This window comes from Chanodichthys erythropterus, chromosome 16, assembly GCF_024489055.1.
Source record: "Chanodichthys erythropterus isolate Z2021 chromosome 16, ASM2448905v1, whole genome shotgun sequence".
NCBI lineage: Eukaryota > Metazoa > Chordata > Actinopteri > Cypriniformes > Xenocyprididae > Chanodichthys > Chanodichthys erythropterus.
In genome coordinates, this window is record NC_090236.1 from 6,107,389 (window position 1) to 6,128,353 (window position 20,965).

At 36.8% G+C, this 20,965-nt stretch overlaps 1 protein-coding gene across 4 annotated transcripts in view; it reads left to right on the forward strand.

Annotated features, from left to right (window-relative positions):
* The first annotated feature begins 3,004 nt into the window (after nt 1-3,004).
* The window catches only part of LOC137003383 (NACHT, LRR and PYD domains-containing protein 1 homolog), a 37,222-nt gene continuing 19,261 nt past the window's right edge, over nt 3,005-20,965 (forward strand). For 3 of the 4 annotated variants that reach the window (XM_067363515.1, XM_067363517.1, XM_067363518.1), the window contains exons 1-12: nt 7,831-8,559; nt 8,697-8,744; nt 8,839-9,087; nt 10,425-12,099; nt 12,299-12,376; nt 12,518-12,592; nt 12,722-12,862; nt 12,960-13,115; nt 17,826-17,903; nt 18,785-18,919; nt 19,343-19,501; nt 20,775-20,864. In XM_067363515.1, the coding sequence (XP_067219616.1) occupies nt 8,283-8,559; nt 8,697-8,744; nt 8,839-9,087; nt 10,425-12,099; nt 12,299-12,376; nt 12,518-12,592; nt 12,722-12,862; nt 12,960-13,115; nt 17,826-17,903; nt 18,785-18,919; nt 19,343-19,501; nt 20,775-20,864 (3,161 nt within the window). In that variant the 5' untranslated portion in view covers nt 7,831-8,282. Of the gene's footprint in view, nt 3,211-3,445; nt 3,695-3,778; nt 3,849-3,990; nt 5,850-7,830; nt 8,560-8,696; nt 8,745-8,838; nt 9,088-10,424; nt 12,100-12,298; nt 12,377-12,517; nt 12,593-12,721; nt 12,863-12,959; nt 13,116-17,825; nt 17,904-18,784; nt 18,920-19,342; nt 19,502-20,774; nt 20,865-20,965 lie in introns of those variants that run through there. The other variant, XM_067363516.1, reaches the window with a different exon arrangement.

Consider the following 20,965-nt stretch of genomic DNA (forward strand, 5'->3'; position numbering starts at 1 on the left):
CAAAAATATTCTCGTCGGCCTCACTTAGCCATCGGATTTCAACTAAAATATCTTAATTTGTGTTCCGAAGATTAACAAAGCACTGTTGAATATCAAATGTCAAGTGTCCCCAACTAAGCTGACTTTATAACTCGCAATTGGGAGTTTAGGCTATCTCACGAAGGGAATAAGTCAGAATTGCGGGATATAAACTCGCAATTTTTAGACAAAAAGTCAGAAAATCGAGTTTGTTTCTCGCAATTCTGATTTTTATGCCACCAGGTAGGCTCCTACAACACGTGTCATATATACTAGCACTACTGCCAATAGAGTGCCCCAGGGATGACGCGTTTTTGTAGGCCAACCCGGAAGTTAGCGCCGCACGGGTTCCCTCGGTTGAAAGCCTATTCATTTTTCACATAGACTTTTAGAAAATCGCAGAAAATAAGCTCTGTGTTTAACAAAGGGTTATGACACTTACACGTTTTGTCTATCAAGATAATCTTTACAAGTTAACACAACATTTATAGATTTTGAAGCCTAAATAAAGTCGTCAGATATAAAAGGCTAACAGTAGGCTATAAACGGACTACAGCACACCATGGTCGCGGATCAACGTCGTCACCACCAAGCGTCCTCAAACTTTATTTAGAAAACAACTCTATTTAAAAACATGCTCACTGATTATAATCTGCGCTGTTTATGAATACTTATCCACTTTTTCATGAGAAATGCTGTACAAATGTCCTGTTTGTCATGATGACGTCTAAAGTCCCCGCCAAAGGAATTTTAGCAATTTGTTAGCAACCGCCGATGTTAAGACACAGTAAAAGTTTAAAAAATTCACAAGTGGGTTATAACTGGTGTGTTTTATGCCATAGATCAAAACGTGAAAGTATTTAGAGGCTTTGTTAACCACAGACCTTATTTCAGGCGATTTAGCAAAAACCCATTCAAAAAACCCTTAGACTTTACGGCGTTGGAACCGGAAGTCCTAAAATGCTAACTCGCTTCCAGGTTTTGCCTACAAAAATGCGTCATCCCTGGGGCACTCTATTTTCATGACATAGCACCTACTACAGACATAATAGAAATGCTATATAAAATGCATATCCGGAATAGTTTTTTTTTTTTTTTTTTTTACTTAAGAGCTACTACTCTCGTGATTGACAACAATTATATTGCATCTGTTAAACATCTGTATATAATACTGTAGCTCCTATCCTACGCTCAGAGCGGCCCTCCCTATGAGCCTCCAGGGGGCCCCCAAGAGCAAATAAAATGACAGCTTGATATTTACAGCGATTATTCTATCAGTTGCAGTTCTGGTGCCTCAGTCCCAGTCCTGTACAACTCGACGTACATTTGCATCATGTTAACGCAGCGGTAGAGTTACACTCACAGGACTCTGCACTTATTCGCTATCACGAAAGTTAATTATTTGCGTGTGCTTCAAAGCCTTGTCGTTAAAGCTGCTGTCCGCGATTTTTGGCCCTCTAGCGGTTAATAAACAGAACTGCATGCGTCTTGCGGAGGAACGTTCTAGCCAGGGCTACGTTTCTCTGTGTATGTCTATGGCGAGTCACGAAGTTACTGTGATAATCTGTGGCGATTCCTGGTCTGAAATAGTCAGAATATAAACACTTATTATAAGTGTACAGACAAAAACACGGTTTGGAAAATGGATTAATTTTGTATATTCTCATTATTTATTATCAAAATTTTTGTAAATGTTTAACACAAAAAAAGTTGCGGACTGCAGCTTTAAACATTTAATTAATTTCATTCTAACATGCGCTTTTTCTGAGCACGCACACAAGCCTGTCAAACAGCGCCCGAATAGTAGACTTTATCTTTAATATCTGATTGCACTTATACTGTCAAATACACGCAAGGTTTACATAAACAGATTTGGTTATGTCTAAAGTGAAAGTAATCAGTTGAGAGAAAATCGGATGTGTGTCTGTATTTTAGATGTGTGCCTAATAGTAAACATGCTGCCGCTTGTCCTTAAAGGGACAGTTCACCCAAAAATGTCAAATTCTGTCATCATTTACTCACTCTCATATTGTTTCAAACCTGTATTAATTTCTTTCTTCTGCTGAACACAAAATAAGATATTCTGAAGAATGTGGGTAACCAAAGATTTTGTGACCAGCAACCCACAGTCTCCAAAATGTTATTTTGTGTTCAGCAGAAAAAAGAAAAAAAAAAATCATTTAGGGTTAAAACAACCAGAGAGCGAGTAAATGATGAGAGAATTTTCATTTTTGGGTGAACTTTTCCTTTGATGTTAAAACATATATTGTTATCTTCATCTGAACTGTTTATTTTATGTCATTAAGTATTTAATTGAATATCGCCCATTTTGTACATTTACATTTATTTTTTATACAAGAAGATACTGTTTATCATAAGTTATTTTAACCGAAGGGCCCCCAAATAAAATTCTGCTTAGGGCCCCATAAAAGCTCGGGTCGGCCTGCTACGCTTTAATGCTGTAGGTCCAAAATATATGCTACACTCGCTGAATGCCAAATGAGATTGCAAAAACGAGTCTGACTCTCGGTCTTCTATCAAAAAAATATGCTCATTGTTTATTAAAATGCCAAGTAACATTTTGAGCAGAAGTAGCCTGCCTTTTCAGCATCAAGAAACTATTTAGTAAAATAAAAAATAAATAGATTTTTTTTTAAATGAATAATTTCTTATAGCATGTAGGACCGAAATATAGCCTATTTTAATGAAAATTTTATTTAATTTTGTAAATGCAGACACTTGAGATGTTACACAGTGAACTAACCTCCGCCTATATGGCTGGAAATGATTAGTTTAAAAACATTGTGTTTTCTCGACCAAACGCAAATCATCTAGTCTCTTATTTTATTGAATAGCATAGCTATACAGTGCACTAATAATATATAATAGCGTCATGATATTTGATACAGGGAGGGTGATATGTTGTACAGGATATACATATATGGTATAGCCGCCTACGTAAGAACAGTACAGCCCATGTCATTTAGAAATTTTAAGCGCTTTCGCTTTTTCACGTCCGGGAACTCCTGCATCTTTCTTTAGATTAAACTACTTCAGTTTAAAGAGATAGATTTGCAAACGCGTGCTATAGGGCAGATTTAAAAAGTTTTTTAAAATATTCAAGAGGCACCTGGTTGATCGGCCTATTTTAATTCGCGGATGAAGGTTTATCGAACACGATGAGCAGCTTCGGTAAGCGAGAGAAGAGGCGCGATCTGATTAGGATTACTTGACCAACTAAAAATTGTTTTGAACAAATCTAAATCTCTATTTTGTACAATTAAACAATTAGGCAGTCTGTTTATTTTTTTATAATAATGAGTTACGAAAACTTTGAAATATCGCCTTGTTTCTATGTATTGGCTACAAATAGCCTAACCTTAAGCTACAATGTATGTTATTGCCTAATTCATTCTTTTATGTCCAGAGGCTCAGTTTGTGGATAGGAACCGGGCAGCGCTTATTCAAAGGGTTTCTTCAGTGATGGCAATAGCAGATGAGCTCAAAAATAAAGACATGATACATGATGAAACATATTCAGAGATCAGAGCAGAAGTAACCAAACAGGGCAAAATGAGAAAGCTGTTTGAAGCTCTGCATTCTGGAGGAGACAGAGTGAAAAATGACTTTTATTATGCGCTGAAACAACATGAAAAATTCCTCTTCAAAGACCTGGGTAAGAGAATCTACAGTCGGTATTAATTTGAGATTAAAACTACCTGTATAGGTATATGACCTGTCCTGTGGTTGATGGTAACAGGTGGAGTGACAACTGAAAACAACCGTGACCTAAACCTGCAGGAGAGCATGCAGCTGCAGTGACCTGAACAGTGAGTGTCAATCAAATGTTATGCACTTAATGTCAAACACTGAAATCAAATACTAACCACTTTTGTTATAATTATTCTCGCTGGAGAGCAAAGCAAAGTTTTTATTTAGCCTATTTATTTATTTTTATTTATTTTTTTACAGATTGCTGATATTCTGTCCTTGATGCTCAACAAACAGTACTGTGCAAGACTTTACAGACCTAATGTGGAAAAAAGAGAGAAGATGCAGCCACATGAACATGAAAGAATGATTAAAATGCAGTTAAAGGAACAGTTAAAAAAAAAAAAAAAAAACATATATAACATAAAGCATACCATAGAGGGTAATGGTACGCATTATATTTTCACCATGAAATATTTTTTCAAATAAGTTTTTATTACATAAAATAGCTTCAATTATGCATATCAAAAAAGATTTTTGAAAAATGGGGGCTACTTATGGAAATGTTGCCATATGGAAACTCTGTACCACAATGGAAAATGGTCAAAAAAGCAGTTTTTCTATAAATATTGATTTTCTTTTCTATTTTACAGAGCCCCGCACATGACATGCAAGAAAAAAATTAAATTTCATATTTTGTTCAAAATGCTGTCTGAAGGGGTCAGAGAGCTCTCAGATTTAATGTACATCTCAAAAATATCTTAATTTGTGTTCTGAAGATGAACAAATGTCTTACAGGTTTGAAACTACATGAGGGTCAGTAATTAATGACAGAATTTTCTTTTTTTGGGTGAATATAGCAGAATTTGGCTGTGTTTGCACATTTGAAATATATAGTTTGACCCTTTTTTTTTGTTTTGTTTTTTGGAACATTTGACCTTTGGTTACATGGAAGAAAATGTCATACAGGCTTTAATTTTTTAAGCTCTTTTAATAAGGACAAAATTGTATACATCATCATCCATAGTTATTCGACTTTTAATTTTTATATGAATAAATAGGCCTATATTAAAATTAAAGTCTTTATATTAATAAAAATGATTTTAAAAAAGAAATAAGGAATGATTTTACAATACTTGCAAAGTAAATACATTTAAGAAACTTTGGAAATCACCCATTGACTTACATCAGAGATGATGTCACCATTTAGTGTCATTTACTCACCTTCATGCCATTTAGAGCTGCATTTATGCTGTTCATTTCACAACACATGAAATAATTATTGTGCATCTGTTTTTACATTCCAGTGGGAAGGATTCTCTTCTCCTCGAATAAATTGATAACTTTGTGAATTTGTTCACACTGTTCTTTTTATTTCTTAATTTTATAACTGGCATTAAACATTCTTACCTGACAAGTAAATTAATATTTGATTATTCTTAATTTATCTAAGGTTACAAGGTGTCTGATGTTACAGCAGATTGATGCTCATAAGGCTTGTGATCTGAATGAAGCAGCAGGCTCAATCAATACTGCATCCTCTATCAGGACATTTAGTAATTCTACAAAGCCCTATTTTGATATTACGCTATCAGGAAAATGTTAGAGTTAAAATTAAGGGGTATTAATTTATTATGAATTCTGACTAAATTTTAAGTTAGATTTTTTTTTTTGTACTTTTTAGTTTTTATTATAATTTTAATTGTAAAGAAGAATAAATAGTTTTGTCCAGTAGTACACGAGTAGCCTACATTTTACAGAATCTGTCAGTTATTTCTCAATACAATGTGTAGCCTAGTGTTTGTCAAGACAAAGACTATTGTAGGCTAATTGAGGTAAATGTAAGACTGTTAGTATGATGTAGACTGAGTCATGAATTAAAATGATCTGTTTCAAAAATGAAAACGACAACCATATTTTAACAAAAACAAAGATAAAAACAACGAATTAAAAGACATGAAAAAGTGAGGACCGCTATAAATGTCACTTCCGTTTTCTCTGCATTCCTAAATTCCTGCGGTTTCCACGTCACCACCAGAAACTGTTACTCCAACACAGATACACGTTCCTTTGGAGTTAAATGTAGGATTTCCATAGGTTAGACACGATGTCAGATCACGGTAAGAGTCGAAAGTTTGCAGTCTACAGAGTTTGATAGTGTTCTCGCACATCTTGTGTTTAATGTTTTCTTTGTTATTGAAGTTCAAACTGTGCACGCGCACTGTCTGCATGACTCGAGATCGCGTCCGTTACATTCAAAAGTTCTCCTCAGCAAATATAGGCTAAACCGTGGAAGTGTATTAACCAAAACGAAAAAAGAAATTATTCTATAAACACTATAAGTTGTATTATTAATAAAGTTACCTCTTTCACTGTGCCTCTTTTGTTCAATCCATTTCCTGCGAATGGACTGAATTTTGCAACTTTGGATTTTGCAATTCATTATCACAGGGCTCTCAAGTTTTGAACTGATTCAGAGTGAGATTTCGGCGACGACGGGGATGGGGACGGGGGTCTGATATGAAAACTGACACATTCGTACAAATAAAAAAATATTTATTTGATTCAGCATTTTTGTGTGTATGTGAGTGAGTGAGTGAGTGAGTGTAAGAGATAGATAATGGTAATATAATCATACACATTATATTGTTGTTTTTCCTCAACATTGTAATGTGAAACAATATAAACATGGTAACCATATTCCGACTCTAGTGTACCTTATATATACGTTACGTTCGGCACGATAACTGGCGCGCTCTGCTTTACTAGTGTTTTTCCCACTCGCTGATTGAGCCTATAATGCTTTTGTTCTTTAGGCCTATATTTTTTGTTTATACATATTGTTTAATATTTTAAACTGAATGAAAACCTTAAGATAAAACACAAACTTGTTGTGTATATTACCTAATCATAAGTTTGTTCAGAAATGGTGACGAAAACTTGAATAAAAAATAAAAATAAAAAACGTCTTTCATTTTCTCAAAATAATCGTAATTTAAAGCTGCTGTCCGCGATTTTTGGCCCTCTAGCGGTTAATAAACAGAACTGCACGCGTCTTGCGGAGGAACATTCTAGGCGGAGTTACTTTTCTCTGTGTATGTCGGTATGTCTATGGCGAGTCACGAAGTTACATAGGCTACTCTGCGGCGAGTCCTACCAGTCCGGTCTGAAATAGTCAGAATATAAACACTTATTATAAGTGTACCGTGATGATTCAGGATAAGACAGAAACACGGTTTGGAAAATGGATTAATGTTGTATATTCTCATTATATAATTTTTGTACATTTTTAACACAAAAAAAGTTGTGGACTGCAGCTTTAAATACACGAATATTCGTTTTTTTACTAGCCCAAATATTCGAATACAATATTTTGGAAAAATGCCCATCACTACTAGCCAGGCAAGTTCACGTAAAAGTACTCCAGATGGACAAACTGTTAATTAACCTACAGCTGACTGGACACAAATATTCCCCAGCAATTTGATGAGATGACTTACTGTACTCATAGGATATGGTCCCACATCGATCACGATCAGTCTGTAGCCAGATGTGAATCAATGTGACTGACAGATGTCCTCCTCTGTAGCTAACTACTTCAGCGAGCATCTGAATCAGTGCGCGAGCCCGTGAATCACAGAATGTGTCATTGGAATCAGAACATAAATATTTTTGTGGCGGGAATATCTAAATCTTACCCGGATACAATAATTCTATTTTCTGATTGGCTGTTCGGTAGCTATATTTTTTTTATTAGATTAAGTGGTGCGTGGCAGGGCCTTCTGAACTCTATGGGGAACTCGCTTGATTCCTCTAATAGCGGCGCAACTTGTTGTGCATTATCCTGGAGATTTCTCTGCGTGAGAAATACAAGGTGTGGCGTGTGAGCGTGTGAACGGGTTGAAATGCATGTGTCTCACGCCCAATGCGTGAGACTTGAGAGCCCTGCTATCAGTAGGGCTATTCATCTATTTAACACACGGATCTGTTACACTATAGCCTACACTTTTATCTCCTCTGACTTTTTTTTTTAAAGCAGGCTCACAATCCATGTTTTTTTTTTTTTGTTTTTTTTTAGATAACTTTTAGATATGTTTTATAATCTATTAACCTAGCATGAAAAAACATAAAATGTTTTTTATTGACAATATGTCTCTCTTTTTTTTTTAATATAGGCCTATTTTTTATTTTTTTTTGTTTCTGACTGAGTGTCAGCTTAATTTTGGCAACATTTGCAATTGCAATTTGTATCTTTGTTTCCTGTTCTTGCTTAGTGTTTTATTATTCCACATTATTTAAGTTCACCCCATATAAAGATGTTTTTTTTTTTTTTTTTTTTTTTTAATCCTGTTGGATAGTCACATGATATTTGCATTTCACTGCTTGGACATTCTGCCTGACATCTTTTGCGTTGCACTTAAGAATGATTGGGTGTAAATGGGTATATGGGTGTAAAACATTTTTTTGCACAAACTATTCTTTTAATCACAAATCTATGTTGTAAATGTTTAGAAAATGTTTGAAACTTTAAATAATTTGAAGATAATATCTACATGGAAATAATTTCTTTGTCTTCTTCTCCAGGGGTCCGGTATGTGGACAGGCACAGGTCTGAGCTCATCCAGAGGGTTCAGAGGGTGATGGCAGTGACACGCAAGCTGCTGTCAATGAACATGATCAATGTGGAGACATATTCACAGATCAGGAGAGCAGGAACCAAACAGGACCGAATGAGAAAGCTTTATGTAGCACTGGATGAAGGAGGACATGAAGTTAAATCTGCATTTTATTCTGCACTGAAGGAGTGTGAACCGAATCTCTGTTACCTAGGTAAAGATGTTACAGAAAATAATCTATTCAGAAATTTACAAAATATCGAAAGCAATGTGCATAATCCCTTAGAACACATATTGGTTATACTTAACACCCTGAAGCATCTGAATTTTCTCCTTCTCCCCTTACTATAGGTTTGCCACATATTGTTCTACATTGTTATAAGGAAATTTGTCCTCCGTGTAAGTGCTTTATTATTGTACATAAAAATGCTTAAACTTTTAATCATTTGGAGAAAACAAGGTAATAATAATTCATTCATGTCATATTTTCCAGATAACAGGTTTTTAGCTAATCACTGGTCTGAGCTCATCCGGAGGGCTACAACAGTGATGCCAATAGTGGATGAGCTGTCGGCACAACACAAGCTCAATGATCAGACATATGCACGGATCAGGAGAGCACCGACCAACCAGGAGCAAATGACAGAGCTTTATAGAGCCCTGGATGAAGGAGGATATGATGTGAAATCTGCCTTTTACTTTGCTCTGAGGAAGTATGAACCACACCTGTTCTGTTACCTGGGTAAATAATCTAAAAGTATCATGTGCCATGACAATGCGCCATATCAAGAAAAGGCAGGAAAAAAAAAAAAAAATGTCTGTCATTATATCTGTCTGTCTGGTCATTTGTTTTCTTTCTCTCTCTAAACTTTTTTCAAAACTTTCAAACAAGTCATTATTGAAACAAGTCATTATTGACAAATTTGTATTTTCTATTTGAAAATTACAGTTGAATTCAGTATGAATTTCTTTTAAATTTTCATATTAATTTTCTTTTTTCATTCTTAAATTCTGCAATTCATGCCACCTCAATTCATGTTCAACTGTGATTTAAAAATCATTCAAAAACCAGTTCTGAATGGCTTGCATTAAAATAATACGGACCACTTCTCTGAGCTTACAGTTTTTCTCAATCACTTTGGCACATTGTTTGAAAGTCTTAACATTCTCTAAACTGTAAGTTCAATTGTCACAACTGTTTGCTGGAACATCAGAACTCAATAGCATGTCTGCAAAATGTAGTAACTCACCCAAAACATTTAATCATTGCTTCAAAACCTAGTTATTGTGTTAGTAAACTGGCCAATGGCACCAAAATAAAGTGTTTTTGTCATCGTGCGAGTCACACTGATCAAAGTTTAGTTTATTTTTCACCAATATTTATATACAAATTTCTTGTTTTTTTCTACTTTTTGTTGACTAACTGCTTTCTATACTATACAAGAATGTTTTGTCTGTGTATCAGACTGATCATTTTAAATACAGATTTAGACAGTAGGTAAAATTGAATGGGAAAAGTCAATATAGCACACAAAAAGAAAATGAACATTTATATTTTTACAGTACATTTATTTTTGCAGAAATGTGTTACATGTAAACTGAAGATTCTCAGTTGCTTGTTCATTTTTACACACTATTATGTCTTTCCCTATTACATATCTTCTTACATATTTTCTTATTGCTCTTCCATGACAGGAATTTTCAGTTTACACATTTCTACAAAGGTAAATGAACTGTATAAATACAAATGTATTTATACAGTACTGATGGAGCTGTTGTTGTTTAGAGTTGTGATGTTCCTCCATGTTCAAAAATGGTAGTGCTGTGATTAAGCCATGTGCATTTAGATATTGTGCAAATAGTAGACAATTGTACTTACTCTTTTGCACGCATGCCAAAACACATGCAATTTGTTTAAATCAATAAGAAATTCAATTTCAAATCTGATGGGAACAAGAAACTAATTGTTCAGAGATTGTTTTGGAAAAAAAAGTCTCATATGAAAATTTAGCCAAATCAATTGAGAAAAACTATTATCTTCAGCCATGAAAATCAATGATTATTTTATGTTTCCTTTAGAGCACAACCCTAAAATTCTTCAGTACAAGTCTTCAGTCATTAAGAAATATAAGTTTGTGACCGAGTATAAGCTTCCATCTGATGAACGTGTGGGACTGGCCGCCCGTTACACTGAACCAGTGATCATTCAGAAGAGCAAAGAGCAGGCTGAGAAATACTATCGTGAACATGTGAAGTCTGTGGATGCTTCATCTCAACTGTTATCAAATGACAAGAACCACAGCATCAGAATAGACCAGCTGTTCAGTCCCGACATTGATGGAAACACACCGAAAACTGTGATTCTCACTGGTGATTCTGGAAGAGGTAAATCCTTCATGTTACAGAAGATCATGTTGGACTGGGCTTCTGGAGAACTTTACTCTGAAATGTTTGATGTAGTTTTTCTATTGAATTGTGAAGAGCTTACGAGAACTCACAAGAAGAGCTTGTTTGAGCTCTTGAGCTGGAGGTGCAGTTTAACATCAAATCAGATCTCAGAGATACTAGAGTTGACACCAGAGAAAGTCCTCTTCCTCATTGATGGAATTGATGACTTCTCATTTGATCCACACATTCATATATCACGACCCACTTATGCATCCCAAAAAGCACTACCAATGGACATTTTTATGAGTCTACTAAATGGACGGATCCTATCTGAGTCCTTCCTGCTGATTACCTTCAGAACAGCTGCTGGTCCAGTGATAAATCTCCTAAAGGGACCTCAGCGTTTCACTGAGATTATGGGCTTCTCTGAGAGAGGGGTGCATGAGTACTTCCACAAGTTCTTTCACGACGAGCTGCTCCTCAGGAAAACATATGAGAGTGTGAAGATAAATGACACTCTCCTGACTACCTGCTCTGTGCCTTTGCTGTGTTGGATGATCTGTTTTTGTCTGAAGAAACACTTTACAGATGATGATCATGTGATGGCAGAACTAAAGACAACCACCTCCATATATGTGAACATTGTGTCCACTCTACTGGAGCATCATGGCCAGAGTCAGTCTGACCTCACCATGCTGAAGAATCTGGGTCAGCTGGCCGAGGAAGGGATGCTGGATGAACAAGTCCTTTTTGACAAGACGACCGTACTTGAGACATGCTTAGATGCTGATAATAGTCTGTTCCTGCATAAAGAACATGGTATGAGAGATTTTCGTGACGAAACAGCGCTCAAGTTCATGCACCTCAGCTTTCAGGAGTTCTTCGTTGCTCTTTATTATGTGTTTTTGAATGAAGAAGAGTCCCAGAGGAACATCAGAGACACTCTAGCTGCTGAGAGTGTGAAAGGTAGAATATCAAATCCCATTTCCTCAGTTCTGCTGTTCCTCTGTGGTCTCTCTAATGAAGACGCGAACAGTTCACTCTTTAAAATGCGCAACTGGACTGTTCCTTACATCATAAGAAAAGAGATGGAGAGCACAATCCTTACTCTTCAGGATGATGATAAGCTACTTGCTCTCCGCTGTCTGTATGAGCTCCATGATGAGGTGTTTGTGAGGAGAGCTTTGGCAGATTGGGTATCCATGGATCTGTCCAACATTTCCCTGAGGAGCACAGACTGTTGGGTGCTGCTGTACTGTCTTCAGTGCTGTCCACACATCAGAGAACTGAACCTCATGTACTGTGATTTAACAGCTGATAAACTCAAGATTCTTCAGCCAGCACTCTGTATGTGTGAGACTCTGAGGTCAGTGTGATGCATGGAGAACAGTTTGTTTAATGAAGTGCAAGAAGTAATAAAAATGCACCAATTACCTCTTTAAATAAGTGTCAGAGAAAAGGTGGGAAATGGTGACAACCGAGCAGATAAATAAAAACCTACAAATAATAAAATATTGATCAATAATATAATATTTTGTTTATAAATGATCTTTATTTTATACTAGGTTGTCAGTGGACCACCTGTCTGAAGTTGGAGATTTGATCATGGCTATTTGTGAATTCAAGATCTTGAAGAAACTGAAGTATTGTAACTTTTCATTATATTATGCAACTAGTTAATGCCATTTTGAAATGTTCAAATTGTCGTTCTTTTACCATAATAATGTATAACTTTTTGATTTGACCAGGATTATTTTATATTTCTTTTTTGTTTTGATTGGTAGAGTTCAGGAGGATGAACTCAGTGCTGTGAGTCCCAGATGGTCACTTGACCTGTCCATTGCACAGGAAGATTACCTGTAAGATACTTTTTTACTCTTATACTGTAATCTGATGATAAAAATAGCAAAATGTTTCAGAATGCAGCAGATATCATTCATAGTGAGTATACGTTGCTGTTATCAAATGTTCTTCAATGTCTGTTTCAGCATGTCTTTGAGTTCCTCTGAGAAGAATCCATTATTTCCAGCAATCTTAAACATCAGTCTTACTCGTTCACACTCAGAGATATCCAACACTGACTGGATACTTTTCTTACAGACACTCAAAGCAGAAAAAATAGCAGAAGAGTAAGAAAAATATTTATTTTTTTCCATAATTTGCTATTTATCTCATCAGTAGCTTTACTGTTACTCATACATTTTGTGGTCAAATATATTTTTGCAGCTCTTTAGCTCTTGAGGATCATGTCAGTTTGCTGCTGTCTTCATTTCACTCTGTGGGTTTGAAGAAGTTGGATCTGAAGGTGTTCAGTCTGAATGAGAGCTGGGCTTCTGGGATCATTTCCCTCGTCCAGACCTGCACCAGTCTACAGGAGCTCAGGTAAGAATTGGCATACTCTGATTTCTGTTGTCTATCATAATAATGTTACGCCCCGTCTAGGGGTAAGGGCACCACATGAAAGAGTACACGGACACAGCGAATTTGGGAAAAGAATGAACAGTATTTTAATGAGTACAAAGATTTAATCAGCACGATTTGGGGGTACTTTAACTTCAGGAGCCGACAAGGCCAAAATAACAAACAGAAAGCAACTAGATTTCAACCCTCTAAATTCCCTAATACACAAAAGAAAAATGAAATAAAAGTACAATACTTACCCTACCTCCCTGTCCAATAAACAATCAAAAAGTTCAAACAAAAATGGCGTCGGTCTCCCTACCTCCCCAAAGTGTTCCTATATACAATTATTTACAGAGTTAGCATACCAGTCCAAACATGGGCATTCCAGAATCAAGGTCAAATAACAGGCGGTGGTCAGTATTACGAACAAATGGCAGAGCAAACTAACAGATAACAGTTGACTTCTCACAAGCAACCACACAACTAAACATACACAGAATCTCAGTCTAACTTAACACAGTTTGTATCCAGGAAGCAAACACAGCAAGTGAGCAAAAAAGCTAAACCAGGAAGTGATGGTGGAGACTTTATAGGCAGCAAGGAGTCAGCTGACCAGGCAGGGCGTGGCACCAATTAGATTGCAGGAACCAATCGGTCTTCTTCCTGGAAAGAAGAGACACACACAAACACTTCCCAACAAAGGCAAACAGAAAAGTAGAACAAAAGGGACATAACACCCCCATACACAAGAGTAAACATGTTTCATGTTTATGAACAAATTCTTGACAGAGAACCAGCAATAATGTTATCTTTACCCTTTTTATACTTGATGTCCAAGTTAAAATCTTGACAGATTAAAGCCCAACGCATTAATCTCTGGTTATTGTTACAGAACTTCTGCAAAAATACAAGAGGGTTGTGATCAGTAAAAACTTCAATAGGTTGTGAACTTGAACCAACATAAACTTTGAATTGTTGCAAAGCTAGCAAGAGGGCAAGGGCTTCTTTCTCAATAGTACTGTAGTTACATTGATGGCGATTGAACTTTTTAGAAAAAAAAACACAAGGGGTGATCAATTCCTTTATCGTCCTCTTGTAACAGTACAGCACCTGCACAAGTACCACTAGCATCAACCTCCAGCTTGAAGGCCTTGGAGGAGTTAGGGGTAGCCTAAAGGGGTAGCCTAAAGAAACTCTTTAAAGAATCAAAAGCAACTTGACACTGAGGAGACCACACGAACGGAACAGCGTTTCGGAGGTTGTCAGTAAGAGGTTTCACTACATCAGAAAAATTACAACAGAAACTTCTGTAATAACCTGCCATTCCCAGGAAGCAATGAAGTTCTCTCTTTGTCTGAGGTACAGGGAAATTAACGATGGCACTAACCTTGGCTTCTATTGGTCTTACAGTACCCTGGCCGACTTCCTTTCCTAAGTATCTAATAGTAGCATGGCAAAATTCACATTTGGCAAGGTTTAGAGTGAGATTTGCTTCTTCGAATCTAGTGAATACTTCCTCTAATGTTTTCAAATGACCTTCCCAGGTTTCTGAATAACATACAACATCATCAAGATAGGCTTCACAATTTTTCACATTGGACAGTACTTTACACATCAAACGTTGAAACGTTGCTGGAGCATTTCGAAGACCAAAAGCTAACACCTTATACTGTAAGAAGGCATCTGGGGTAGCGAATGCTGAAACTTCTGAGGCACGTTCTGTAAGTGGCACTTGCCAATAACCCTTGAGTAAATCTAATTTGGTTACAAACTTAGATCTACCAATTCTGTCAATACAATCTTTGATTCGTGGAAGTGGATAGGAATCTGCTTTAGTAACTTGGTTAACTTTTCTGTAGTCTGTGCAGAAACGGGAGGACCCATCTGACTTAGGGACCAACAAGCATGGTGAGCACCAGGGACTTGAACTAGGCACAGCTAAACTATGTTTAACAAGATAGTGTGTTTCTTGTTTCATTATCTCACGTTTGACAGGGTTAACACGATAAGCATTCTGTTTGATTGGACGATGATCAGCAACATCAATGTCATGCTTTAACACAGAAGTTACAGTAGGCACGTCAGAGAAAAGTGATGAAAAATTTCCGATTAACTGTATCAACTCACTTTGAGACGAGTCAGACAGATGGGAAAGTTTTGAACTTAAGGTTGCAATGGTTTCTGAATTCTGTATCCGGGCACCAGATATGGCAGAACTGCCCAAACAAAGACCATTCACACATGGTGAATCAACTGACGAAACAACTTCCACAGAAAATGCTACAGAGGAAGAAGTTTGTAGGGTAGATCTAGAATTTTCAGAGTCTGAACGAGAAACGTATGCCTTTAACATGTTTATGTGGCAAACACGGGACTTTCGGTGCCTCTCAGGGGTTCGCACAACATAGTCTGTATCACTTAATTTCTCCTCTATTTCATATGGGGAACCTGGCAAAGGCAGCAACACAAGCACTTTATCACCAGTCTTAAATGAACGTTTGACGGACTTTTTGTCATAATTAACTTTCATTTTCAACTGTGATGAGACTACATTCTGACGAGCTAGCTTCCAAGCAGAATGCAAACTTTCACGAAATGTACTGGCATAATCTAGCACATTGGTGGGAGACTTAGAGGAAGGGGTCTCGGCAAGAAGGTGCTCTTGGAGTAACTTTAATGGTCCACGAAGGGAGTGTCCAAAGACTAATTCAGCTGGACTGAATCCCAAGGACTCTTGCACTGTGTTACGAACTGCAAACAACAAAAGTGGTAACTGCTCATCCCAATCCTTCTGGTGCTCTACACAATAAGTACAAATCATAGACTTTAAGGTTTGGTGGAATCGTTCAATAACACCTTGAGATTGAGGATGGTAAGCACTAGACACAGTATGGGTAATGTTCAGTTCGTGCATTGCTTTATAAAATACACGTGAAGTGAAATTTGTTCCTTGGTCAGATTGAATAACCTTTGGTAGACCAAAAGTGGTTCAAAATTTCATGAGGGCTTTCACAATGTTGGGGGACTTCAGAGACCGTAATGGAACGGCTTCAGGAAATCTGGTAGCAGAGCACATTAAAGTCAACAAATACACATGTCCTGATTTAGTCTTGGGCAAAGGTCCCACACAATCTATCTGTAACGAAGGCGGGACTCAGGTAGGGATCCAAATGCAAAGCTTTATTTACAGTGAGCGTTGTCATACAGGCAGGGTCAAACGGGAGCAAACGGGAACAACAAGGAACAGGCAGAATCGTAGTCAAGGTGCAGGCGATGGTCAGGACAGGCAGCAACGGGTCAACAAACAGGAAACAGGCAGGAACGGTAACACAGGACAGGCAGACAGGAAATAACGCTTGGAAATGCAACACTTGGGAAAACAAGACCTAGCAGTGAGGTGATGTGTGTAAGAGAATGATGGGAGATGTAGTCCGGAACTTGACAGGATTCATGACACTATCACAAGCTTTTCAAATGGTTCATTTACAACTGGAACTGGCTTTAAAGGTGCTGGAGACACAACCTGATTGGGCTTTCCTGCAATTTGACAAGAGTGACATGAACGGCAATATTGTGACACAGAGGATTTCATTCCTGGCCAGAAGAAATGTTTTAAGAGATTGTGATAGGTCTTCCTGACTCCTAGGTGTCCTGAAAGTTCATGGTCATGGGCTAACCTTAGTACATACTCACGGTAGGGCTGTGGAACAACCACTTGAAATACAGAACTCCAATCATGTTTTACTTGCTCAGGACTCCACTTCCGCATGAGTACCCCATCATCTAGAAAATATGCAATAGCATGTTTAGGCAAATCAGACTTATCTTTCACAAAGGATCGGCATGTCAACAGTGTTTCATCAGCTTGTTGAACACTGATTAATTGTTGCTTACTGAAAGGAAAATCAAAGATAGGCTGAACAATCAAATCTGCAGAACAATCATTTTCAACTGCGGCCTTCGTGTCTGACACATCTGAGCTCAAAAATGAGTTTGAAAGATCAATGTCATCGTCAAATTTACGGGCTTGTGCTCGAGTGACAACACATGACTGAAATACATTGGGAAATTCCTTTGCTAACACATCATACACAGAATCTCAGTCTAACTTAACAGTTTGTATCCAGGAAGCAAACACAGCAAGTGAGCAAAAAAGCTAAACCAGGAAGTGATGGTGGAGACTTTATAGGCAGCAAGGAGTCAGCTGACCAGGCAGGGCGTGGCACCAATTAGATTGCAGGAACCAATCGGTCTTCTTCCTGGAAAGAAGACACACACACACACAAACACTTCCCAACAAAGGCAAACAGAAAAGTAGAACAAAAAGGGACGTAACAATAAATATGATTAAATATTAGTTTGCCTGACTTTGATCACACTTAAAGTTAGGGTTGTATAGCTAAACATGTCACTCAATATATATCCTGATATTTATGCATCTGCTGATATTTACTGTATGTTTTATACTATCTATGGAAACAATCTTTTTTGGAGAAAAAAATGAAGGAAAGCTTTAAAAAATAAAACGTTTTCCACACCGTTTTGAACTAAATGAACTCAAGGAAGAATCTTTTTAGTGGAGACTAAACACCTTTTAGTGTTTCTTCTAGTCTGATATTCAGTTGCAGATTAATACTGATATTTGACTTTGCAAATTTTATCTTTTATTCTTTATTTTTTTTTATCCAGTATTGAGGAAGACAGCGACAATCCTAAGAGTCTCTTCTCAACTCTTAGTGTATTAGTTTATGACGATGAAAACATCAGGTACTGTACTTTTTTGCCCTACACACACAAGTATATTTAAAAGATTAGTTCACTTTCAAAAAAAAAAAAAAATTCCCCAAGATTTACACACCATCAAGCCATCTTAGGTGTATATGACTTTTCTTCTTTCTGAAAAAGACAATTGGATAAATATTATGATGCATCTGAGCTTTATAATGGCAGTAATGTGTTACCAAACAAGTCTGAGCTGAAAAAAGTGTCTCCATCCACATCCATCCATCATAAACATATTCCACACAGCTCTGGAGGGTTAATAAAGGCCTTCTGAATAGAAGCGATGCATTTGTGAAAAAAATCCATATTGAAGGAATGGATTCTGAAATCCACTGCCGCTTCAATATATATCTTTAAGTTAATAATCAACATTTATCTTTCTGTTAAATTATTTGAATGACTTTTTCAGATAAAAAAAGCTAGATATTTTACTTCAAAACTTGTTAAATATGGATATTTATTTACACAAATGCATCGTTTCGCTTCAGAAGGCCTTTATTAACCCTCCAGAGCCATGTGGAGTATGTTTATGATGGATGGATGTGGATGGAGACACTTTCTTCAGCTCAGACTCGTTTGGTAATGCATACTGCCATTATAAAGCTCAGATGAGCCAGGATATTTATTAATATTTCTCCGATTGTCTTTGTCAGAAAGAAGAAAATCATATACACCTAGGATGGCTTGATGGTGAGTAAAGCTTGGGGTAATTTTCATTTGAAAGTGAACTAATCCTTTAATGAGCTAATGAAATTTCAGATTTCCAGCAAAAATAAACTCAAGCACTGCACATCCAGAGTTTAGAATGCATTCTAAATGATCTTCGAAAGAATTGATCACTCAAATAACATTCATGTTTTTTTTAGGTTAGATATGAGGCATAGACTGAAGTCTGAATCTCTCTCAAAAATATCTTTCACTTGTCCACGCTCAGCATCAAGCAGCTCTGACTGGAAAATTCTGTTCCAGAGATTCCATGAAGTGTCCGTACACCAACGAAAGTAATTACGAATTTTACAGTAACATTGAAGCCATTATGTTTTTGCTTTGTTTTTTCACTAATTTATACAACAGTGGTCTCTGACACTTTTCAGTATGGAGTCAGTATTACATTCAAGTAGAATTTGTAAGTTAACAATATCGTTCACCCATGATTAATTTACTTCATATATGAAAGTGAGGAATACTGTAAGTTAGTATGCAGATGGTCATGATGGAGGGCAACACGAGGGGTGATCGCAGTGATGTAGAATAAAATGGCGACATGACATTTTACAATGAACATGTATCGAATGCTATTAATTTATTTCAGTTTAAAACTGAGTGGAAAATAATTACTTCATGCACTTTTAAGTGTCAAATGCCCAGTTTAGTGTTTTTGTTGTAGGTGTTTGTACTGATTTGTATTAACGTGTTTCTTGCAGTTCACCAGAGTATAATGAGCATGCAGATGGTATGTTTTATTTCCTGCGCTCTGTGTGTGGGTTGAAGAGTGTGGAGCTGATGATATTCAGTCTGAATCATAGCTGGGCTCTCAGGATTCTCTTTCTCATCCAGACCTGCAGCAGTCTCCAAGAAATCCAGTAAGACTGAGAAGTAAAACTAAATCAATGTTGGATCACTCAGTTATGAGTAATTGTTTCATAAATTCTACTGAATGTTTTGACAGTCTGTCTTCGGACAAAACACTTTGATAATATGTTATAGTCAGGGCCGGCCTGTGACATGATGTGGTCGCCACACAAAAGGATTTTTATTTCATATCTATTGTGTCATTAACCTCCCTCATTACTGACAGTGCTTATGTGTTGTGTGCATATAGAATGATTCTTGCTTACAAGTAGCTCTCATGAATTGCTACTCCATTCTGTTGCATCTCAAGAAAGTCTTTGTTGTGCTGTCACTTTGTTGTCTCGGTTTCATTTTCTTTCTCTGTTTTGATCTTAAAACAAGCGTTGATTGTCAATATGTACAGAAATAAACAATTTTAACCAGGACACTGTCCATGTCCATGCATAGCCTATCAATGACATCCTACCCGCGTTACCCTCGATATCAGGATTTATTTTGTAGAAACCATGGAAACCAAAGAAGCTTTAATATATTATGTTTTATTAAGAGAACAACTGTTTGGATACCTTTATCGGCAGAAAACTGATCATTGCTATATAGATCAACATGTTTAGTCTTATTGTATGAATCTAATTTTCTTGATTTTCCATGAGTACCATGTTTTTATGCCTCAGAGTGGCTAACATAGCATAACCAGATGCAGCTTTATTTTTAGTAACAGTAATACAGAATTCTCTCCATCATACAATATGTTTTAAAATTAATTGCATGCCATGTAACAAGCCCTCCAGCATTTACTAATATGATATTCTAAAATCGATCTAGCTTACTGCAGTGTGCAACAAGTGTCTCATAGCAGCCATTGAGCGAACGCTCAAGAGTAATGTTATAATTTTCAACACACTCAAATGTATCTAATATAATAAACAGCGCTGTGTTACCCCACATACGCTTGACTGGAAGAAGCGGAAGCGGTGACCTCTGCTTCATACTACAATAACGTTAACAATCGCATCCATGACTATGATTTCTGTCCGAGTCCTATCTCGATTTATTTCCATCGGCTGTGATGTGAAGACCACATGTCCCAAGATTCTGGGCTCAAACTTGGCGTCATCAAGCTACGCCTTTGTTTTGAATAGGCGCCACATAGCGGATGGAAAAACGACATAGTGCACCTTTAAATATGGATATTTGCTATCAATGTCTGGGCCAACCCTGGTTATTGTGACAACTCTTTGCTTATTGGTGTTTGAGTCACATTGCTGAAATGTTGTATTGTAGTGTCAGTGTCACTGGATTGCTGCTGGAGGAGGAACTCGAGTTCCTGTATGAATCACTGAAGGATTCACACTGCACTGTCATCATTGAAGGGTTTGTATGCACTCAACAGATCTGCATTTGACTTTTTAAGCATTTGTTGTTACAAACATTTTATACAAAATGTTTTTTTTATTTTATTTGTATTTATAGCA